The following is a 25,700-nucleotide window of genomic DNA, read 5'->3' as shown; positions in this document are numbered from 1 at the left end:
TTTGTCTCTAAGTTTCCGGTTCTTTGCCCAGCGGCGCCACCCTCGGCGCGCATGCGCGCCGTCCTCCCGTTTCAGCTCTTCACCCGGCGGGAGCGCGAGCCTCAAGAGGACGGGGGGAGAGCTGGGAGCCAGGAGGGGCGGGGCGGACGGTGGGCGTGGCAGCTGCGGATGCGAGCGCGACCGGACGCCCATCCTCTCCGCCCTCCCTCTCCCGAGAGGTAAGGAGAGAGCTTGTCGTTATTCTCCGAGACCCAAGAGGGTCTCTGAAGAGTACCGGTGAGGGAAGTCAGATGCTTCGGGGAGTGTGTAGAAGGCCTGATGGCGGGGCGGCCCGGAGGTTCCCGGTTTCCTCACGGAGTAGGCGGCAGAGGCTGAGGGAAGGGGAGAGGCGAGCCCAACCTGGAGTAAGAGCTGAAGTACGGGCTTGAGTCCCTGACACTCCGCCCGCTTAGAGACGTGTCTCTGGGTGACCCGAGTCTGTCCAGCGGGCGGCCCATCCGCAGCCGGCTTCCCCACCGTCGGACCCGCGAGACCGAAGGAGGGCGGGATCACTGAAACCGACAGAGGGAGCCGGGCGGCGGGGAGCTGGGGCGCCGGTTCGCTAGAGGAGGAAGCGCCTTCACAAGGTTTGACTTCTGTCGCCTTTTCCCTCTTGGTTGTCTGGAAGAGGTTGTGAAGAAGCCAAGATGCTGGCTGAAGACTATACTTGGCTCCCCTTGTCCGTTTCATTTGGGGGATAAACGCTTATTGTACTTTAAAAAATAAAACTTTTTAGTTTCGAGAAAGTTTGCTGTCATATTTCAGTTGTAACTTATTACCTGCTGCTTGAAATTGAGCTTCAGAGGAATTTTCTGGAGAGAGGCAGTATGATGTAACCAAGCAAAAGAGGCTCAGCCAGTGTATGGTTCACCCATGGGGACGTATGTGTTATGTCACAGCACTTACAACAGACGATTCCTAGCTAGTCTGCTGGGACGGTCCATCAATAAATACACTGATGTTTTCTAGAAACATGAATAATTTCACCCTTAGTGCATTTCAATTTTTTTGTATCATGAGAAAAATTCATATATAATGTGCCCTATGCCAACAAAATCTAACTTACAAAACAGTTTAAATCATTTCACAAAAGTGTACACTTACTTTGGTATTTTAGTTACGTTGCACAATGAATGTAATGACTGGGCTTATAACCAAGGTTTGAAATCTGGCTCTATCACTTACCTTGCTGTCCCTGGGCAAGCCACTTAAACTTCACCGAGCCTCTTTCTTCATTTTAAAATGAAATAACAAAGCTTGCTTCCCAGAGTTGTTTTTGAGAGTGAAATAAAATTATATGTGTAAAGAATATGACAAGTACTGCAGTAAATGTTACTTCTCCCTCTTCCCCAGTAGTATTTCAAATTATTTCACCTTTGGTGCCTTTTGACTAATCATACTCATACTTAACAGATTTGTACAATTAAACATAAATAGCTTTACTCAAAGAATGTTCCATTTTACAGTAGTTATAGAATATGCCTCTAAACTCTAAGGTAAGAACTGTGAAATGTTGGTGCTAGGAGGGAATGTGTATGTAGTCCAATCCCCTGTCTGTGAGGCGTGTTGAGGAATAAGCAAAGCCTGTATTGTTTTAGCTTAAACATTCTGGAAAAAAAAAGGTTTTTGGTTTTGCTTTTTTTTTTTAATTACTGCATAGACCACAGAGTTTGGACTGCTCTGTCAGACTAGGATATTATCTTAGTTTTAACAGTGTCTAATAAAGGATTTAGTCCAGGATAGGAAAGAAGGAAAAAAAGCATTGCATTCATTTTAAGGTCAGTTGCATCTGAAGTGTTTAACAATAAATACAGCTAATGCATTACTTACATCTCATAAACAAACCTTTTTCTTTGAGTTTCCACAATGATTTAAAACATTTCAAAGGCCTTATCAACCTTACAGACATGGAAGTCACATTTCGGATGGTTAAAGACAGGTCCTGTTGTAAAAACGATTTGATACCAAGAGAGTCCTTATAACAATGTATGGCCAGAAAACACAACCAAGAAATCTGTCATTTTCTGTTTGTCAGCAGAGCACAGGCAATTTAAATTTACCTAGGATCTTCATCTTATTTGATTAGTACCCTCCGTTCTTTAGTTCACTAGATCTAAATTCAGTATCTGAATGAATAAAATACTTTAAATTTTAAGTGCCTTGCTTTATAATTTAACTAAAAGCTGAATCTCTTTTTAAAGATGAGACTCAATTCTGACTTCTTTCACAAAGAATTTGTTTACACTACTCTTAATAGTCACCAAGCAAATTGAGGTTTGGAAAGGATGGGTGACTTGCCCACTGTAATTTAGCTGGTTTGTGGCAGAGACAAGAATAGAACTTATATCTCCTGATTTTTATCCCATTATATGTAGGTAATGTATTTGTTTCCATGGATCTGCTCATATACTGGAGTAACAATTAGATATCATAGTTGAATATGGAACTATAAGGAAACTTGTTTATAAGAAACAATACAAAGACTTATCTCGTAAAAGTGTCATAAGACTATTTTTTTTAATTTAAATTATAGTCAGTTACAATGTGTCGCTTTCTGGTGTACAGCATGATGTCCCAGTTATGTATATATATACATATATTTGTTTTTATATTTTTTCATTAAAGGTTATTAAAAGATACTGAATATAGTTCTGTGTGTATTTTTAACTCAACATCTATGCATGTGTAGAGATATTATTAAATACCCTTTAATATTAAGTTTTCCATTTTTTTCCTATTACCTTTTCTAGTTTTCCCTTTTTTTATTGAAGTATTGTTGATTTAAAATGTTGTGTTAGTTTCTGGTATACAGCACAGTGATTCAGTTATACATATATATATATATTTTCATTATAGATTATAGAATATAGTTCCCTGTGCTGTACATCTGTTACCTTCCTGTTTACCTTTCATCTCAGTAGTTATGATTCTGGTCCAGGAAAATGATAGAAGCTATTTTATCTCTGTGCTTTGTCGCATCTTAAAAGTTTCCCAGAAGGTGTGTGGAAAATTACAAGACTAGTGTTTCTTTCATCACTGAACATGTGCTTTCAAAAACTATCTCTTCAAAAGGAAAGAAGATGGGGGGGCAGGGAATGTATTTTTTCCACCTCTTCTTATAAACCCATGCTATGCTTTCACCCCATGTTAATGACATCATGTTGGCTAGTACTTAAAATCAGGAAGACTGAGACAGGGTTTTGTTTTTTGTGTTTAAATATATTTGAACCTCAATCATTTTACTCTTTTTCTATTTCTGGAATATAAACTTTGAGATACTCTGTAACCAGACATTCAAATACCATTTACCAAGAGAAACATCATTGTTATGTTTATCCTAAATCAGGTTTAATGCTGGGCAAGAAGGTATCTCTGTCCCTCTGAAAACTTAGAAATAACTTTTGAACAGAACAGAGGCTTTTAAAAAAATGTCCTGTTATTGTTTTATGATTATGAAAACTAGACTTTCTCAAAAGACCTTAAAGGGATGTATGAAAAGAAAACATATTCTATAATTCCTTTTCAAACATAGATTCTAATTTCATATCATTCTGTTGCTTTCTAGGAGACCCTTCCCCACCCTAAAATGCCCCCATATATCCTAATAAGAATATCCCAAACCAAGACAGCTATGCCATTTGTCTACACTAGGGCCTGTACGGAAAACAAACTTCATTCCTCTGTTGGAAGGACTATAAAATGGCTAGGAGTTCTGGAGTGCCCTCAATTTAATCTATTTATTTAAAACTTACTTAATTCATTACTTTCAATGAATTAGGGAACCTTATTTACAAGTTAACCGTGAACTAGACAGAATTCTCAAGACACGATTTAACCTGAATTTATCTTGATCAGATAGACCCCATCCCTTGGTGATTTAAGAATCAGGAATTATATCAAAAAGAATTTTAGAGCTACAAAGAATCTTAAGAGTCCAAGCCATTCAATTTACAGACTAAAACAGGCTTAGAGTGAATGAATGGTCTTACAGGTTACACAGGACTAGAAACCTGCTTCTCTGCTTCCCAATCCATTTCCTTTGTATAAGATTCTACTATATTGGTATGCTTAAACATAGACCATTTTAGGTTTCCAATTTTAGTATTATTTAGGGTTTTACGAAAGTCCACTGAGCATCTCTTTGTATGCCTTATTATCAAATAAAACAGGAAATACGAATTACCATAATCCTCATTTCTAGGTGCTGAACAGTATTAGAAATTCTTAAGTTTGATTTTCAGCTCTGCTGTTGACTCCCAAAATCATTTTTAAAAAGGGCAGAGAAAGCATGATAGCTAATTCCCTTTAGAGATTAGATCAGAGATGGCAGATAGGTGATATTATCTACCAACAGTTACTCCCTCCCAAACCCATAGTTGACTATATACTCTTGCCTACTGAGGGCTGATGTGGCCTTGGAATCCTTTCAGTAACTCACTTTTATGCAGCCAGTACCAGTTGCTGGGGTTTAGTATGCAAGATAAAGCCAATTTTCCATTCCCCGCAAAGTGACAGGGAGGTCATAAAGCAAAAGTATGCAGTGAATGAAAGATTGAACCAGAACCCTAGAGTCACTTTATCTTTGGCTATTGAGCTGTCAGTCTTTTTTTGTTTGTTTGAATTGCCATTATCTTGTTCATTAGCTAATTAATAATAGGCAAAGAATTTGAAAATCCCAAAGATTATATATTAGGAATTAATACTCAAAATGTGATTTGGTTAGGATCAACTACAGATTCTATGCCTGCCTAAAAAGACTAACGAAGCCCTTTTTGGTTTTGACAGCAAAGATTTACTCTAGTTACCTCACACAATGAAGAGATTATTGTGAAGATCAACACAGAGTAGTGGAGATAGTTATTCCATAGAAATCCAAAAAACAGGAACCGTTGCCCCGAAAGGCCAAACTGGGAGTCCATGCAAGGTTAGGGACCTCCGCAGCAAAAAATGTTGACTCTTCTCTGTAATGCTTATCTATAAACATGAATCACCTATGAATCTCCTTAGTTTACTTCTCACTACCAGTCTACTTAGTCATTCTCTCTAGTCTTTATCTCTTTTTCTATCTTTGTTTACAAATGGTAACTCTCATAACATGGGCTTGCCTCATGGCCATGACACTGCTTCATGACTTCCCTTTCTGCATTCTTTTTGCTTCAATATCTACCAACTACATACTTAAACCTTGAATTCTTCTCCCAATTCTAATTCCTAAGGGCTCATTTTTTTCATGACAGGTCATTTTATTTGTCTCTGGCTGGCCAAGATTTGGTCTTTAGTATTGACTCAGTCAGAAATGACAAAAGGAATTGTCACTCAAAACATGGCTTCTTTGCTGTTCCTTCAGAAGGGGTAGTACAATAGGACAGTTTACCTTAGGATAATACTAAAGCAGGTCTTGACTGATCTGTCTTGAGTTTGCTGAATTAAAAATTTGTTCAGAATTAAAATAACAAGCTTTTTTAAATTGGTGATTATTTTATTTTTATTATTTTATTTTTTACTTTATTTTTGAGAGAGGTACCGGGGATTAAACCCAAGACCTCACGCATGCTAAGCACATGCTCTACTGCTGAGCCTATGCCCATCGCCCAAAATATGAAGTTTTTAATGCAGCCACAGAAATCAAAAGTTCTTGTCTCCCAGTTGGCATACTAGTTAATGAATACCCATATGCTGTATAGATTATTAACATTAATTCTTATCTAATAAGGAAGTTACCGTGTATGTTTGAGTTGTGCTTTGTTCACGTTCATAATAGAGACTAATATTATTAGTACAGTGTCAGAATGAACCTGTGGATAGATACAGAAATGAAAAGATCTTAATGTTCTCTTAAAGTACTAATGTATTTAAAGTAATGTTTGAGATGGTTAAAATGACAGATTGCATTTTGTTTTAATTATTGTAAAAAAATTATATAGGAAGTAATTTGTGAAAATAATTTGATTTGAAATATCATATGTCCCAAGATATAATCTTTTAATTTTGATACCATGAGACCAATTAGTGGACTCTGGTAAGATTTCATAGAGATGTAATCAGTACCAGATCACAGGAATTTTAAGTTTTGTCAGATTTAAATCACTATTTTAATATAAAGCAAAGTAGAAAAATGCTTTGAAATCTTGAAAAAGCTTCTGCTCTGCTGTTAATGTGATAATGTATCCTTAAGGATTGTCCCATTTTGAAAATTCTTTTTTTGTGTAATAATTCAGCTACTTTATTTTTCAACTATTATTATATATTTATATACTTTAAATTTTATTGTGTATTCTTGTAAACTTCCATAAAATTTTCTGAGGAAAGACACAAATATACACAAACATATCCTGATATATTTAAAGACTGGCATTTTCACCTAGAATAATTGTTCACATTTATTATTATTGAGGTATCCAAGCCCAGGAAGAAATTCAAATGGTAAAACAATTTTCACCATTCATCAGCCATTTGTATAAGTTTAGTCTTTCCATTTCTAAAAGTATATTTCTACTTTATATAAAATAGATATTTAACCTTAATTTTTGACCAAGAGAAAGTGAATTATTTAGAATAATAAAAAAAAGTTCTGGTCACAAGTCTTCTTTAATATAATTTACGAGCACTTAGTTGTATAGGATGTATGTTCATTTCATTGTGATGACCAGCCCTACTTACTAATAATATGTCTTTTTAAATTATTATAATAAGATTGTGTGCATATCTAAGTTTTCATTTTGAGTCTATTTGTTAAGTCTTTTGTGTTTTTCTTTTTACTTTTTGAACAAATCAAAGACCAGAAATGAGTGGAATGCTATCTTAAACAAGTCAAAAATCTGTTACAGCCCTTATTAAATACTACTTAGATGAAGGAAGATTTTAAAAATCCTACAGAATTACAACTGATTACCCCATTCAGACATTGGTAAATATGTCCCTCAATCCAAGTCGACCTTCCTCATCAGAGGTAAGAAAATCTTTTTATACTAAAATGTAAGAAAAATCCTGCTAATCATTGTTTTAGAAAGGTTTTGATAAAGCAAAAATATGGGTTATGTAAAGTGTTAGGTATTAACTCCACTGTGAACCAAACTTCATGTATCTCATTATTTGATTATAGTTCTTGTATCTCTAGCTCATTTATCTCTAAGTACCCTGATTACATTGGGACCTCCAGTGCATTGATCCTATCACTTTTTTTTAATTCCTCAGCTCAGAATGCCTTCCACAGCTGGCTTAAATACCACAGGGCAGTCTTGATCACTCTCTTGCACATACTTTTGACTCCTTGCCTTCTCTCATTTCGCTGTACTCCTTGTCAAAACAAGAACCCTGGTTAATCTGATTCTTTCACCTATTCTACACCTAGACGTACAGTAGAACGTGGCTGGAGGAAAACATACCAGCGTAAGGACTATTCTCACTTTAAATTAATGACCATGAATCTCAAGTGGACCTTTTGCTGGTAGGCAGTCAGACTATCTCCCACTCACTCATTCATTCTTCCATTATTCTAGATAACTGTTTCAGACCTTCTCAAACCCCCCAATACTTTCTTCCCCTTTTCACTTTAAATCAACTCCATCAAGCGTTCACTCTACTGCTCCACCAAAATTGCTCTTGTTAAATTCACCTCTACATTGTCTAATTCTTATCCCACACACGCTTGCTCTGTCTATGTACAACAGTTGACACCGTTGCTCACTCTCTTTTCCTGGATATAATTCCTTCACTGGGCTTTTAGCATACACATTATCATGGTTTTCCTTCTACATTCCTTGTTACTCATTCTCAGTCGCCTTTGCTAGGTATTTTTCTTCTTCCTGATCCCTTAATAGTGGAGAATTTCTGTGGTCATCTCTTTGTTCTCTTGCCTATCTGCTCTCATTGTGATCTCATCCAGTCTACTAGCTTTAAACACCAAGTTTATGGTAAGTATTCTCAAATTTATACTCCTATCCCAATCCTCCTTCCCAAACCTCAGATTGATGTTTTCAACTGCCTGCTTGAAATCTCCACTTGGATGACCAATAGACAGCTCAAACTTAGCACGTCTGAAAGTGAATTACGGTTCTTCCCCCTCATCCAAACCTGTACTAACCATGACTTCCCATCTCAGTTGATGGCAAATTCATGCTTTCAGTATCTGAGGACAAGTGCCTTGGAGTCATATTTGACTGCTTACTCAAACTTCACTTCTAATGGATTCCCTCTTACTTCAAATTATATACAAAATCTGACCACTTTCCATCATTTCTACTGCTAACTTTTGGTCTGAACCACTATCATCTAATACTTTAATTATTCAAATAACTTTATAACAGTTTCCATTTTCTTACCCCTTGTAGTCTGTTCTATTATTCCTTTAATAGTTGTTAAGTATAGCAAGATTTGGAAGTAGAGCATAATGTATATCCAGATGTGAAGTAATAAGTAATACAGGGCACCATTTATAAGTATTCTTGTCCCAGATGATTAACTTGTGTCAACTGAGAGCCAAACAATTAACTGTCTACAAGAGATGGAAGGATTGGGGAAATAAGTTAGATGACACCTTAGGAGTTAATAAGGTAAATTCAGAAAGCAGAACATTCTATGAGAAAATTAGCCCAATCTCTTTAAAAAGTCAAGGCCATTAAGAGAAAAAATGTAGGTCTGGAAAACTCTTCCAAATTAAGGTTTTTAAAACATGTGGTAAAGAGGAGAGAGAGAGAGAGAGGGACAAATGAGGAGTACGAAATTAACAGCTACAGACTATTATACATAAAACAGATAAGCAACGAGGATTTACTGTATAGCACAAGGAATTATATTCAATATCTTTTAATAACCTATGATAGAATATAATCTGAAAAAAATAACTGAATCACTGTGTTGTACACCCAAAACTAACACAATATGTAAATCAACTGTATTTCAATTAAAAGAAAAGACATGACAACCAAATGCACTGTACTATCCTTAATTGGATTCTAGGTTGAAAAAACAGTCTGAGTACAATTGGACAATTGGGGAGATTTGAATATGAACTAGATAATAGTTGACATTAAGGAATTGTTGATTTTCTTAGATGTGTGCTCAGATTATTCCATTTAAAACTAAGACCTACTCCCTCCTATGTCTTCCTTATTTTCCTCACCCTGGTCCACTTATTCTTTTTCCCCCAGTACCTCCCACATTCTAAAGTCCTATACAACTTTCCAGTGCTTTATATTTACTGCTTATTGTCTGTGTCCCTCACAGGGCTGGGACTAATCTGAGGCAAATGAGTCACTTGCCTTGGATGCAAAATTTAAAGAGGCACCAAAAAATTAAGTAATTAAGATAAATATTTTAATAAAAGATTTTTAAGTAAAAAAATTAATGCAAAACCCTACAATGAACAAGATATCATTTTAAATAGAAACAGAAATCCAATAGTGCTATGTTTAGCCATTTTAGAGACTGAGGGAAAAGACAAAATATATGCCCCTCTATATACCTTTTAATGTATTTTTTTAAGTGGTTAATACTTTTAATGAAAATATTAATTTGATGAGTTTGCCTCCATTAAAGCTAAGAAAGTAAAATTATAATAAATTTGGGTTTTGATATAAATAGAATATTTAACCTTAAAATAATGTTGTGAGTTTTAATATAGACTTTAAATTTTTTCAATATTTTTCGACTACTTTGTTGTTCTAGAAAAAGTTAACCATTAAAAATATATTTTTTAAGAAACGTATACATTGCAGTTCATATTTTTCTCTTTCACTCAGGTTCCAGTAGTACTAGTCTGTCTTTAAATTTGTGATATTTTGTTCATCGTGAATTTTTTGCATTGAATAGGTTTTTAAAAATATTATTTATGTTGATTACTGAGGTTTTGGTGTTCCTTTAAATTTTGCACAGGAGGTGAGAGCCTCACTTGTCTCACCCCTCTCCTTTTCCTGATCTCTCATTAGAATGCAACCTGCCTGCAGGCAAGGATCTTTGTTTTATTCACTACATATTCATAGTGTCTAGAGCAATGCTGGCACATACAGGCACACAGTAAATATTTGTTGAATGGATGAATAAATCCAAATTCACCGTAAATTAATTTGCATCACAAAATGTTTCAAAGGCCAAGAAATGTCTTACTAACTGTATTTTCTTTGTATTGTATCCTTATTCAATTATGGAATTAAAATCTATACAAACACTTTGAATTATAGTTCATGAATTGTTATAAAAATACTGAAGTAATTACTTGGCTTATAAAAACAAAGTAAAATGTGTAGTTCAAGAAATACTTTTTCTCCTGTAAAATATTAATACATTTATATAAAGGGTGAGGTCATATTTACTTCAGATTTCTGAAGGTTTTACAAATATTTAATAATACAGGTATTAAATATTATAGTATTAATGTATAGTATGGTTTTAGCTGTTAGTATGGTATAGCTAGAGAATGATCTTTTAAATGTTCTGATATTCAAAATACAGCATATAGCAAACTGCACTATCCGAGCTGTACAAACATCTTAAACTGCTGGTTAATCGAAAGTATATAAGTAATTTCAAGTCAAGCAAAATATTCAGTTCAAGAGCCATTTTATCTCTTATAAAATTACTGGTATTAAGATAGGGTCAAATTTACTTCAAATTTTGAAACTTTTTCTCAGATATTTAGCATTATAGAATATAATCATTTAAATTCTTTGACTTTTAATATACATGAATGGCAAACTTCATTAGACTAAAAGATAAGACTTGATTTGCTGTAATTGTTCTGTCTTTGTTGTAGTAATCTTTTCTTCTAAATACAAGAATTCTAATTGATATCATAAAACATGAATAGAATAGATGACAGTACATATAAGCACAAACAAGCTAAACTTACAGACATGCCCTATGTGAAAACAACCATTCCTTTCCTCATCACTGGTCAGGAATAGGTTTTTCCTAGAATTCTGGGAAACAAAAATATTCCCCAAACCCAAGTATTCACACTTTTGCAGGTGCTGAGCACTGGCAATCATCATAGCTATGTTAGGGAGACAATGTATAAAGGATAAAGATTCTACAAGGTCACACCAGTGGAACTGAGTGGGTAGGGATCAGGGGAGGGGAGAGGTTGGTAATAAGAAAGCTGATCTTGGCAATCCGGTATTCTTACTGCAAACCACAGAAGAACACTATGTCAGGGATGTTAAGGAAATCTTGGACCACATCTATGACATTGTATCCAAGGGAAAATGTGTTCCAAGTGCCAAGTAGCCAACTTAACAAATTTTTGGCTCTTCATTTTGGTTTTTGTGTTTGTTCAGAAGGATACGTGTATTCCATGTTTATTTCAATTACGTTTATTAAACTTAAAATTCTAAAGGACATCAATTGATTTTTTTATTTTTAAAATATTTTAACTGACATTCTTCTCAATTTATTCAGTTGGTGGAACTTCATGTTTTTTATGTTCCTGAAGGATCGTGGAACTATAAGTTAAATACCATTTCAAAAGAAGTTGTTAACAAATTCATTTCAGCTGGATTTATAAGGCAAGTATTTTGTAGTCATGTTACTATGTGCCGGAAAAAAACAATCTTTTTTTCTGCAGAAAAAAGTGTTTTCTGGAAATTCAAAAATTATAAGTGAAAAATATCTTGTTCATGTGATGGATCCAGTCCCTGACTTAATGGATACTATCAATAAATAGTACTATGTAACAGTTAAAAAGTACTGTAGGAACAGATGTCACTTAGCCATAGTACTGCCACCTAGAAAACAGAGTGTATTACTTTGGTTGTACACAAAGAGAATTGAGAGAAATTACCTGAAATTAGAAACCTGTTGAAGAGCTGGGAATAGTGGTAAAACCAGTATCTTCACAATTACTTTTTCACTGAACTATTTAAAAATAGAAATAATATATATATATATATATATATTTTTTTTCTTTTTCACATTCACAGAACCACACATGACACTGTGTGATCTAACTGTCTGTTGTTATTCTCTTCAGCACACCTCAGTCTTCCTAATCTTCCCCATCATTTTCTTTAAGCACAATAACCTCCTTTCTGTTCTGGAACACATCAGACATGGTCTTACCTCAGAATCATCGTTAGACCTATTGTCTAAAATGCTCTCTGCCTTTACATATGCTAGCTCATCTCCTTCAGGTCTTTGCTCAAATATTACTTTTTGTTTGGTCTTCTCTGATCACTGTATTTTTTAAAATTTTATTTTATTGAGTTATAGTCAGTTTACAATGTTGTGTCAATTTCCAGTGTAGAGCACAATTTTTCAGTTATGTAGGAACATACATATATTCATTGTCACATACTTTTTCACCTCTGATCACTGTATTTTAAATTGCAGATACTCTCCCTTCCCTGCTTTATTTTTCTCTATAGTACTTAGCAATGTCTTATGAATTAAATTTTTTCTTACTTATTTTGTTAATTTTTCACTCCTACCATTACGTTGTAAGGCCTATAAGGACAGAGGTTGTTGTTTTGTTGATTGCCTTATTCCCAGCCCTTACAATGCCTGACACATACAGGGGCTCAGTATATCTTTGTTAATTGAATCAATTAATTATAAAATGTTTCCCATAAGATCCTTGAAAAACCAGAACTCAGAACAAGAACATATTAAAGTTTAGGTGTTAAGGAATGAAATATCCCCAGTGAGCAAAGATGTGGAGTCTGACAACATTTGATCAGCAAAGAAAATGTTAAGCACTAGTTAATCCTAGCAAACTTCCAAAATAAATACCTGTGACTAAATCCTTCTTCAATATCTGTATAAAAGTATATAAATTCCATTGCAGAGTTTTATTTTAACAAAAAATTGGAAGGTGGATAAGAAAAGTAGACAAGCATTTTCCTTTTTAGTACAAAATGGACTTATATAAACAGTGTTCGTTGACATAACTTAAAAAGCAGACTTTTAATCATTTATTTAAAATAATATTTATAGGCCTTCAGGCCTGCAAAATACCAAGCAATGTAGAAACACAATATATTAAGCTATCTGTGATACATTAAATTAATCTCTATGTTTGAGATAGATGAATAAAGTTATTGAATCTTTAGTATTGCTGAAACTTATTTCATTTTACATTATAAGATAATGTCATGATATTTCAGAATATCTCCTCACCTTACTTTACAAGCCCTGAGGGAGCGTCTTGGTGAGTTCCTTGGTGAAGATGCTGTTGCAGAAAAATTTTTATTTCTGAAATGCATTGGAAATAATCTAGCTGTGGTAAGTTTTCTTAATTTTTTTTTCTTTTGATTAACAAAAGCATACCTTAACAAATTGTGTTTCTTAAATGCTTATCAACTCAACCCCTTAACATTGAGATATGTAATCTCAATCATAATGAAATTGAAATATCATTAAGCACACAGGTCATCAAGAAAAGACAAGCCTTTTTGGCATGTTATCAGGCACTAAAATAATGGGGGTGTTTTTGTGTGTGAATTTCTTTGGGAAGAAAAGAAAAACAAATTTTAAATATGATCAAATGTGATCATACAAGTAATATATACTTTTAAATTTAAATGATAGTGTTTAAAACCTTTTTAAACAAGTGTTTCTGTTCTAGAGAAAATGGTTTCTCACAACTAGCCGCCCAAACATATTTTGGGAGTTGGGGAGGAATCAGCTGTTATCTGCTGAACACTCGTATTTGTAGCCTGTACGATTCAGTGACAGCATTTTCTAAGCAGAGCGTTTTCCTGGCTGAAATTGTCAATCCAGCAAACAATTAGATCTCAAAGTTTCTGGTTTCTCATATTTATATAAGGTTTATTTTTTTAATCAAGATTTTCCATTTTTTTCTGACCCCCCCTTTTGATTTCTTTTTTTATTGAAATATAGTTGTTTTACAATGTGGTAAGATTTTCCATATTTAAACTGTTTAAAAATGCAGTATATTTCTATTCTACTCTAGTTAACATATCATTATAATGTATTTACTTCTGTGATTATTTATTAACATCTAACTCTGCTATTAGACTATATAGCTTCCTTTATTTATAGCAGGGATTTACTTTTATTCACTATTATCTTTATAATCCATGCCTAACAAGGTGTTTAGTACTCTAAGGCATTTAAATGCTTATTGAAAAAATTAAATAATGAATAATAAATGGAAAAAATAGGCATTTCCCCCAAAGTAGTATTGTAGAAGAATTTGCTATGTGGAATTCTTGGGATCAGCACCTAGATTTGAAATTTTTGTCATTCGAATTCTGTATAGTATGCCAGAAGATTAATTTACTAATCTTTAAGTTAGTTTTCCTTAAGCAGGGAAGAAAGGGAACAACTCTCATAACTTTTTGTTCTCTCTCATGATATGTAAAACTATACAATATCAATCACAGAATTCTAGATTGAAAGGGACCTAACAGTTATTTAAGTCAGCTTCTACAGTTCTTCTAATACTTTATTATTTTTAACAAACATTTATTGATGTCTTTCTATATATAAAATTAGAAAAAAATAACTGGATATCGATCCTGCTCTTAAAGACTATTCAGTGTAGTAGTGAAGATAAAATATAAAAGTAATTAAAATAGCATATTTTGTGTATTCAGAAGAAAAAAAGATTACTTCCAGCCAGAAAAGAGGGGAGATGGAGAACTTTGAGGAAGAGGTGATATTCAGTTTGGAGTTTGACAGATGAAAGTTTGATCTTGCAAAGATGTTGGGTGGGAGAATCTGAGCAGAGAAAATACTATGAGCATAGAAGTGGCAAAGCAGACAACTAGGAAAGAGTGAGTGCTTCACTTTTTTTTAGAGCATTGACTGTGAAAGGGAATAGTAGACAAGTTGCAAAAGTCGTTTGTTGAAGATCTTGAATGCCAGACTAATGAATTTGGATTTTTTTTTTCTGGAGCTTTGGAATTATTGAGCAAGAGATGACATGATGAGAGCCTTAAGGGACTAGAGGCGGGAATTGTAACCAGGAGACTTTTGCAGCAGTTAGTCGAGAGATAAGGAGGGCCTCAGGAACAAGCTGCCTCTAGCATGTTATCCACTACTATTTTCTCCTCGGTTCTGCACTTTAGCCACAAAAATCTTCCTTTGGTCCTCAAATATGGCAAGCTTATTTCTATTTTACCATCTTTGCAATTGCCTGGAAATCACTTCCCCCTGATTTTCAAATAGCTTGCTGCTTCTTTTCATAATTCAGTTCTCAGCTCAAGTATTATCTTTTCAAAAGGACCTTCTCCGACAGCTTAGTTTTCAGATATTCTTTCTCTAATTCCTCTCTATTATATCACTCTGTTTTATTTTCATAAATCACATAGAACTATCTTAAATCATGTTTATTTAATATCTGCTTGCCCCAAGCAGAATATAAACTACATGAGAGCAAGGACTTTGCATTGTTTACCAGTGTATCCCCACGCCATAGAACACTACCTGACACATAATATGCCCTCAGTACTTGTTGAATGAATAGATGAATAACAGATTGACTCTATGGATTGAATATTTAGAAAATAAAGTTTACAAAGAATGATCTGGTTTTGAATCCTGACTTGGAAACTTCCTAGCTGTAAAATCTTGGGCAAGTTACTTAACCTCTCTTTGCCTCAGTCTCGTCTGTGACCTCCATGTAATATGTGTGCCTGTCACATAGTATTGTGAGGATTAACTGAGCTTTATATGTAAAGCATGTAGAATAGTGCCTGGCACATAGTGACTTCATGCAAGTTATAGCCACAATTATCATTATTAAATGCATAGAATTTCTATTATGTTTCATACAGTGAATAGAAATAGAATTACATTCTACATTTTCTAGAATCTAACCTTAGTTACAAGCTTTTAAATTTGATTTTTTTTTGTCATGGATATATGCCTTCCACAAAAAAAGGTAAAAATGATTGAAAAATATTAAAAAGCTTTAATTATTTTCTCATTTATTTATTTCTAGGTGAAGGCAAAGCAGGAATCAGAACTGAAACTCAAATCATTTGCTCCTCCATATGTATGTAATGTGACATTTTAAACTTATACTAATTGATTTAACTTACTGTTTTTTTAAATTATAGACTAATTTTTATAATTTCCTGTATGTTTTAGGCTCTTCAACCAGAATTATATTTGCTTCCTATAATGGATCATTTAGGAAATATTTATTCAGCATCATCAACAGTTTCTTTAGACGGGCGGCAGACTAATAATGGTGTTGCTGATGGAATAAGCCACAGACCAGTTAGTGTAACTTTGCCAAAGGAAGAACATGGAACAGACCCCAGTTTTCTAGAAAACACTTTGAAAGAGCTTCTTAACAAGAATCAGAAAGAAGGTGATTTCAACTGGAATGGGAAAGACAAAGAGGTTGTTATAGTACATTTTAGTAGTCAGGTCTGTGAACAAATTCTGGGCAAATCTAGCCTTACAAATACAGGCAGTACAGGAGGAAAGCTACAATTCAATTTGGAGATATTTAAAAATAGTTTTGCCAGTTGGGAGGAAAAAAGACAATTTATGTTCTATGCTAAAATAAAATCAAAATACACTACAGCGCTTAAATAAACTCTACCACCATTTATAATAGTTTCAGCTAAAGTTAAGGCTAAAGGAGAAGAAAAAGGAAGTGATTGCTGTATAAAACCTTGCTATTAATGGTAAGTCCACAAGGATCTTAGCCAGGAAAACAGTATCAAACCAAAGCAAAACAACTTTAATGTTGGGATACATTTATATTCCAAAGAGTTTAAATTTTTTTCTGTTTATACTCATTAATTTGATGATAAGTCAGTTCTTAAAAAGTGGTAGGTAATTTAAAAAATCAAAATTAAACTTATAATCATGAAAATAAAACTGGTATTACACCCTTAAGAATTGAAAAAAAGTCAGTTGAACTTTTTTACCTTATTGCATACAGGAAATACATTGTGTTAGAAAAGCAAATATACTAAACATTTATGAATTAAATGAATTTCTCCCAAACTAACGACAACCTTCATTACAGCCACAAAATACATTTATTCTTAACTGGTTGCATTTTCTTCACCTTCAGTTATAGCAGTTCGTATAAGCTTTTGCTATACTCAGTGATGCTCCAGACTCAGCCCCTTCTTTAATCTTAGGCATATTTAATATGCTCAGGAAGTGTCTTTACTTCCTTCTTTATGTCCCTGCAATGTTAAATACAGCCTTCCCATCATGATATCAATTAGAAGTTAAATGGAAAAACACCTGAGTGGAATTTTATTTTTCCTGAAAAGTAGCTAGTAAAGTGGACAATGACACTACATACATTCATGAGTGGTGTCATATTTCATCCCCTGGGCTACTGGCCAACTTCCTGAACTATGCTCCTTGCACAAAACCTCCAAAAATCTTTGGTGAGAGTATTTAATCCTATGAATTTTATGTAAGTGTGATTTTTAAATAGTATTAATTCCTTGGTGCTTCACACCAAAAAAATTAACTATAATTTAAGTCAGAATCTAGTGTATGCTCATTTTAAAAAGTTCTAGAAACCCCAATAAGTATAAAGAAGAAAATAAAGATTAACAATAATTCCACCATCCAGAGATAGCTGTTAGTATCTGTCAGTATTTTGGTGTATATTCTTCCCTTTTTTTTCAGTTCTTGTGTGTATAAATATTTTTTTAACTTTTAAAAAATGAGGACACATACAAACTCTTTTAAATGTTCTTCTTTTATTTTAGAATATATCATACACATTTCATGTCACTAAATGTAGGTCTACATCATTATAGCATTCCCTTGTGGTATAAGTTATTTATACAACTACATATTAATATTCTTGTTATGAATAGTGCTGCAAGTAACAATTTTCTAAATATAGCTTCATGCATTTATCCTGTTATTTTTTTAGAAGTTTAACGGCTGTTTCTAAGTAATGTTTTTGTTGTTGTTATTATTATTGCTACATTCATTCATTTGTTTTCCTGTTTAGATTCCACATATAAGTGATAACATATGGTATTTGTCTTTCTCTGTCTGGCTTATTTCACTGTTCTTCTTCTTAAAAGGACTTTTCAACCTTGTATTCCATCCTCTTTCTGGTCACATCCTCCTCCTTCCCCAGTAGAGATAATTACTACTTTGATTTTTTTGAGATAAGTATTTTCTTGCTTTTCTTTATAGTTTTACAACCTGAATATGCATTCCTTAGCACAGTTTAGTTTTGTCTCTCTTGAATTTTATTTAGACAGAATCATATTGAAAGCACTTTGTTTGGGTTTTTCTTCTCTTATTCAACATTGTAATTGTAAGATTCAACCATGTTGTCTTATATAATACTATTTCATTTCTTTTTATTGTTGTATAACATTCTATTGTATGAATATATCATAATTTATTTACCTATCTGCTGATGGACATTTGGCTTGTTTGCTGTTTGGGGCGAACATATGATTTTGTACATTTTTGCACATGACTACTAAATGTACATGTGCAAGATGATCTAAAAAGAGTATATACCTAGCATTAGCCTTGAATGCACATGTTCAACTTTGCTAAATAATTTCCATGTGTTTTCCAAAGTGGTCGTACCCAGCACCAATGTCAGAAAGTTCCTATTGAACCATACTCATGCCATTCTATCAGACCACATTCTGGATAATTGTGTCAGATCTTTCTACCAAATCTAGCTTACTGATTCCTTCTTTAGCTAATCTGCTGTTAAACCCTTACATTGAATTTTTAATTCCAGACATTTTATTTTTCTTTTCTAATGATTCTCTTTGGTTGAACATTTTTTCATATGTTTAATGGTCATTTGGATTTGTCTTTATTCAAGTGTTCTGCCCATTTTATGTTAAGTATTAGTTCATTTTATGTACATGCATTTTTTCCAGCACATGTGTGTGTGTGTTTGTATATAATTCATTCTAGGTTTTAGTTTGTGGCTTGTCTTTTTATTCTGTTTATGATTATTTTGATGAAAAAAATCCTTAAGTTTTATCAACATGCTCTAACAATTATAGAGATAAAAATATTGACATTTTCAACTCTCTATCAGTTTTGCTTTATTTATTTAGAAGTGCTTTATTAGATGCAGGCACGCTTAGGATTATTATGTTTTCTTGATGAATTGTTCCCTATATTATTATGTAATATTTCTCTTTATCACTGGTAATGGTCTTTATTTTGAAGTTCACTCAGTCTGACATTAATATAGTTATTCTAGCTTTCTTTTGATTAATATTTACATAGTATATCTTTCTCCATTCATTTACTTTTATCTGACTTTATGTTCAAAATGGATTTCCTATAAACAGCACATATTTAAATCTTTCTTTTTAATCCAGTTTGGCAATCTATGCCTTTTATTAGGGCTGTTTAGACCATTTACATTTAATGCAATTATTGATGTGGTTAGTTTTAAGTCTACCATCTTACTATTTATTTTATGTTTGTCTCATCTCTTCTATTTTCTTAGTTTTTCTTATTTTCTTGGCTTTTCTTGATTGAGTAGTTGTTTTATGGTTCAATTTTAGCCCTACTATTGGCTCATTAGTTATTTCTCACTTTAAAAAACGTTGTTACTGTAGAGTGGAGGTTAGCAAACACCTATTGTTATCTTTTAAATTTTAATCCATGCCCTATGGCTTATTTTTTATAAATAAACTCTTATTGGACCACACCTATGCCCTATAGTTTACATATTGTCAATGACTGCTTTTGTACTACAGAGTTAAGTAGTTGTGACAAAGACCATATGGTCTGCAAATCTGAAATATTTACTATCTTGTCCTTTAAGAAAGTTTCTCTAGGCTATGCACTTATACACCTTTAATTTCAAGTATACTTTCAAAACACATACAACTTTTTATATAGTGTAAAAGCGTTAGCAATATAAATCTATTTCTTCCCTCAAATCTTTTGTGGTATTATTATACATCTTAGTTCTACATATGTTATAAACTCTGTATTTTTTTTTTTTTACCATTTTTACTTTATACTGTGAGTTATCATTTAAAGAGTTTAAAAATAAGGGGAAAATGACTTTTTAAATTTAGGAAAATTTCTTTCCCCTCACCCAGTAAACCTATGCTTTTTATGTGTGTGATCCTGGACCCAAGATGATCCTGGCAGCTTTTGCTTCTACAATTCCTTTTGCCTTTTCCTAGGACTGGTGGTGGGATGATTTCCTACCACCTCCTCAGTGGTAAGACTTTACAAGGCTACTGTTGGTGGAAGGGAAGTTATCTGCTTTTCCTTCTAGGGTAGAATGCTTTTGCTTCCATTTTTCCTCCAGAGCCAGTGGAATTTTGTCTGAACCCTAGGATGGGAGTTTCCTACTCCTCCCCATTGGCTTAAAGCTTTTGCTTTGTGTGAGAGAGGAGTGTTAAGAGGATGACATTTCATACCTGTGTGCCATTGATGGCTCTTTTGAGTCTCCTGCCCTGCCCCCAGTCTTTCTTGTGAGCATGTGATACAGGCACATGGAAGGAGGTAGCTATTAAGTATTGACTGTCTTTAGTGTCTAGGAATGAGAGATTACAGATTGTCTTGATAGCCCACGTTAGCCTTTAGAATTCCTTAAGACTTTAGCTGTTTTATTCTTACTTCTTTTAAGACAGTTACCACTTCCTTCTGTGCTCTGCCAAAAATGAAACAATTAGTTTATTTTCTCTTTCGAGGGAATTGAAATCTGATTCCTTGCTACCTCAACTCTGATGAGTTCAAGAAGAATTATATAAGTTCAAGAAGATTATATAAGTGTTTCTCCTTGTTCAGGTGGGAGGACTCTTTTGACATTCTACATTCTAAGCAGAAGTAGAACTGCAGTTCTTAAATTTTAATACAGTCAAATTTATTGCCATTTTCTTTTATGGTTAATGCTTTTTATGCCTTCTTTAAAAATTCTTTTTTCCTACCCTGAGACTATGAAAATAGTGTCCTGTATTATATTACAAACATTTTATGGTTTGCCTTTCACATTTAGTTCTTTAATATATCAGAAATTAATTTTTATGTGTAATGTGAAATGGAGTTCCTTAATTTTTTTCCATTTGTACATTACCATTTATTGATGACAGTTGTGCAGTTTCTTAAAATTGTCAAGCTTCTGTTTAGTAGTGCCTGAGAATACAAAATATCTGAGCTCTAACATTGTGACATCATCAAATATGGCTGGTAGGAATATGCACAGAATGTTTTGTAAGTCCTTTAATGAAGGAGGAGAGAAGTATTGCTTTACCCATTTTTGCACGTTAAAATGGACAGTCTCTTCCATTCGTTATCTTTTGTTCTTTCCCATGGGTCAGTGCTACACAGCTCTACACTTTGACATGCCTCAACTTTAACATGTGTAATACTCAACTCTGTCGTTGCCCCCAAACCAGTATGCTCGCTTAACTTCTTTCACTTCATAATTCATCCAGTTGTTCAGACTTTGAGCTTTGAAAATTTCCTCATTGTGGAATGATAGATTCTTAGTCTAAAGGAACCTTAAAAACTACCTTGCCTAGCCTCCTTGCTTGTACTATAATCTCCTTTCCAATCTATCCTCTTGAGTGCTGTCAGCATCATTCTTCTTATTTCGGGTAGAATTATTTATCTCCCTACTTAAAAAACCCTTGAAAGTCTCTCTGATTACTGTTTAAGGCCCACATTCCTTAAGACAGCATAGAGAACTCTTCATACTCTGACTTCAAACCTAGGGCTACAAATGTTTGGCCATGTAGATTATTCACTGCCTAACTCCAGAAGACTTTCTTCATATAGGTTATGATATGGATGGAGCTTTCAGAATTTGTTTAATGTGGTTGTTGGTTCAACAATTTTTAGGTATTATTAGTAATAGTACTATTATTATTGCAGTTTGGTGGTAGGAAGGGGAGAAAGAAGTACCCTGTAGTACAACTGGAGGTAGGTAGGGATTGATCCGTAAGATCCTTGCTTGCAAAGCTAAAATATTTTGTAGGCAATGGGAAGCCATCTGAAGTTTTTAATAGGAGTGGCATGTTTGGATTTCAGTTCTAGAAAAACAACATAGGTGACAATATGGAGACTAGACTGAGGTAATAAAGACCTGAACTTGGAAATGCAATGGAATAGAAATCAGAACTTGAAGTCTAGAGACTTCTAAGGATTGGGTATTGTGCTGAGTGTTTCACATGCACTGTGCCATTTCAGAGATAAAGAAACTGAAGTTAGAGAAATAACTTACCTGAGGTCACACCTGCTGTGATAATGCCAGAATCTGAGCTCTTGTGTGTTTGACTAAAGCCCGTGCTTTACAGCAATATGCTAGAGTAACACTGAACTTTTTTCACTATTGCCAAAAATGCTGTTATACGTGAGTACTTTGTCTTGCAAATGCCATTTTCTTTGCTTAAATTCCTCTTTCTCTCTTCTTTGCCAGGCAAACATTTCACAGTTCAAAACATAGTTTCACAGTTATTACTCCCTTTTCTGTGCATCTGTAATGTTTTATATGGACATTTACTATTGTTCTCAAAACACTGTTTCTTTTTTCAAAAGTAAATAGACCTGCTTTCTTTTTCTTATTAAATTGCATATGGAATTGAATGGTGCATTGCATCATGCCCTATAATTAGCTATAAGAGATACATGCCCTGTATTCCTACCAAAATGTAATTCAGAATCTATTTAGTTTTGCATTGTTGTTTCTTTTCTGGGACAGGTGAGGGGAGTGGTACTTTACTATTAGCTTTTAAACAGCTGATATATCCATTTTTTGTTCATTTTGCCTTGAATATATCTTTTAGAAAATCCCTGTTTGTTGTCCTTAAATGACTATTCCAATGCCAGCTGGGAAATAAGTGGTAGCAACCAGGCTAAAATTAAACCAATATGGGCTTCAGTTTGCAAAATATTGTGACAACTCTTGTAAAATAACTTTTCAAATATTAACATGACTCTAATTTTTTCTAAATTGAAAGAACTACTTTATTTCTCCAAGTGGAAAAAAATCTGCATAACAATGTCAGGTTCATAGATCTTTTGTTCACATAGATCATGTGGAGTGTTGGTGTTAATGTTTTAAAGACATTGTGTGGTTTTCCTATATGGAGAAGTTCTTTTAAGATGAAGGGAGATTTTATAAATGGAAATGTATATGAAATAACAAATGACATATATGCTCTGTATTTATACCAGTGCTTTCCAGAGAAGGATCCTCAGAATACTATTGTAAAAAACGCTTTTGGCAAAAGCTTTCTAAAGACAACTAAGTTGGAGTAAAACCCAACTTACCCCCTCTTGCAGTTTCACACTGTACATAAAAACAGAGAAATCCTGCAATAGGGATGTGTGTGTGTGTGTGTGGGTGGGTAGGGGGATGTGTGTGTGTGATTTGTGTTCCTGTTAGGATTGTTTAATCCAATTTTTCCCAAACTGCATGGACCAAAGAATTCTCCTTTCATATAAGCTAATGTTTTATGAAATTCAGCTTGGAAATTATTGCCTTATATCAGGTATAGTAAAGTTCATGGAGATTCTGAAACATGGGACATGAATATATAGTATGTACATATAAAAACAAAAAAATTATTCTAGTATTTTCTTATTATTATGAACTTTATTTGCTATGGATGAACATCAACATCAGCTGGGGGAAAAACCACTCCAAGTGAAACTCAGACCGGAAAAAATCAAGTGGGAAATTCTGAATTGCCAGGGTCGCTGGAAGATTCAGATAATGATCATTGTAGCAGGAAAAAAAGGTAATTAGTATGGATGTTGATTCTACATGTCATAATCTAAATCTATAAGAAAAAAGTGAGATATCCAGGCCACGTTATGAAGACTTCTAGTTAGAACAAAAATATGAGTAAAATTAGTGATATTTTTAGTTATAATTATCTTAATTCTGATCTTTACTATTATAGACAAATATTTCTCTCTAATTTAATGAGGGGATAATTTGTTGTTTAAATTGCTTCTGTTGTAATCCTTTGTCATCAGGGCAACCTAATGACAGAAAAGTTTCTGTCTTCATTTGCCTCTCTTAGAACTAGCTTTTCTGCCTCTCTTAGATTCTTGGTTATTAGTAAACTAATCATTATGCTTGAGTTTCACATTGGTATTATTTCAATCAAAATTATACTACTTAAACCACAGTTTTGCATAGAGTCTTTTGAAATTAAGATAAGGAATTCTCTAAACAATTAGCCACAAAAGAACTATAAACAAAGTATGCTTACAAAATTTGCAGTTAGTTTACCTTGCTATAGATATTGGACTGTGACTTGAATTTAGCTATAATGAAATGTTGTTTTATAACTCATACTAAATGTAGTTTATGTTAATCCTTTATGAGTTTGAAAGATCATGGTTCAAGCTGACTTTTTAAAATTTTAATTTTTATTTGTGTTTCTAGAATATTGAATAAAAATTTAAGACATGAAAAGTTAATATGCATGGAATCATTTTTTAATATGACCTTCAAATCTGTCATTTCCTTTAAGTCAGTTTCTTTGGAAAAATGAAGATGATAGAGTTAATATCATTAGAAGAGAGGACAATCAGGTATGAATTTTAAATTTTTGTTTAGATGTTGCATTGCAAAATAATATTTATACTGAAAGTGAAATGAAACTGCAGACTAAAATGTCTAAGTTTTCTAATTTTACATGTAGAGGAAGGGAGATAACCCTCAAGAAAATTCAGGAGCCTGAAATTCAGTGAGATTTCTGAGCGTTTCATGCTCTGGGACATGATGAGATATGCCCTTTGAAGTAAAAGCCAGGTTTTTGTGCCTTGCCCCAGCTACCATGGAGAATGAGTCACCTAATGGACCTCTTTGGAATTTGGAGAGAGATTTACTGCATTCAGATGCATTGCTCCATTTTTTTTTTTTAAATCAAATAATCCAAAAGACTGTCAACTTTGGGCCCAAAGCAAGAGGAGGCTCACAAGGTGATCCAAGAGACACAGCAAGCAGTGCTGCCACTTGTGTGCTAACATCCATCAGGTCCAGTGATGCTTGCTACGTAGTAGACTGGAATGCTGAATGGGCTCTGAGACAAGCCCTGATAGGAGACTCACAGCTCAGAGCCTTTGAGTTTGAGAGCAAAGGCATGCCATCTTTAGCAAATGATTTTTTTTATTGTTGCTGGATATTAACAAAACATGCTATCTTCACACCTTAAAAATTTTCCATCTGGTGGGAAGCTTAATGCTATTTCACTGTGGTTTGGACTTCCCAGATTACCCATAAAGTTGATCATGTTTTTATATTTTGTGGACTCTGTTTTGGTAACTGCTTTTTGAGCTGTTGTTTCAGGTATTTCTACTGTGTTGTCTGCCATGTATTTCTGATTAGTAGGAGTTTTTAATATACTCTGGAAGGTAGTCTTTTGATGCTTATGTATGTTGTAAATTTTTCTCCTACTCTGTGCTTGTCTGTGGTGTACCTTGCTGGATATGTTGTTTAAGTGTTCCATATCCTTCTTTTTTCCCACATTTTCTTTCTATGTCTTGGACTGAGAATAGTATATTAGAATCTCCTGTGATATAGTTTTTTTATTTATTTAGATTTATATGTATTGTTTGGCACAAAGTTATTCTTATGTGAATATTAATATCACTTTCGCATTGTGATGTGTCCTTCTTTGACTCATTAAATGCTTTTCCATCCTGAATTCTCCCTTATCACATATCAAGATACAAACTTCTCCTTTCTTTGTGTTTACATTTATTTGGTATATTCCTATCTTCCTCCTCCACTTTTTTTCCCC

General features: G+C 33.7%; 1 protein-coding gene across 7 annotated transcripts in view; it reads left to right on the top strand.

Annotated features, from left to right (window-relative positions):
• Nucleotides 1-37: 37 nt before the first annotated feature.
• The window catches only part of SPATA1 (spermatogenesis associated 1), a 63,139-nt gene continuing 37,476 nt past the window's right edge, over nt 38-25,700 (top strand). For 5 of the 7 annotated variants that reach the window (XM_072974114.1, XM_072974112.1, XM_072974113.1 and 2 more), the window contains exons 1-8: nt 38-218; nt 6,817-6,988; nt 11,434-11,540; nt 13,137-13,254; nt 15,941-15,994; nt 16,090-16,315; nt 23,570-23,684; nt 24,429-24,489. In XM_072974114.1, the coding sequence (XP_072830215.1) occupies nt 6,953-6,988; nt 11,434-11,540; nt 13,137-13,254; nt 15,941-15,994; nt 16,090-16,315; nt 23,570-23,684; nt 24,429-24,489 (717 nt within the window). In that variant the 5' untranslated portion in view covers nt 38-218; nt 6,817-6,952. The remainder of the gene's footprint in view (nt 219-6,816; nt 6,989-11,433; nt 11,541-13,136; nt 13,255-15,940; nt 15,995-16,089; nt 16,316-23,569; nt 23,685-24,428; nt 24,490-25,700) is intronic. The other 2 variants (XM_006205939.4, XM_072974115.1) reach the window with 2 other exon arrangements.

This window comes from Vicugna pacos, chromosome 13 (genome assembly GCF_048564905.1).
Source record: "Vicugna pacos chromosome 13, VicPac4, whole genome shotgun sequence".
Lineage (NCBI taxonomy): Eukaryota > Metazoa > Chordata > Mammalia > Artiodactyla > Camelidae > Vicugna > Vicugna pacos.
Note: the sequence above shows the minus strand (reverse complement) of the source record. Positions and strands in the feature narration are given on the sequence as shown.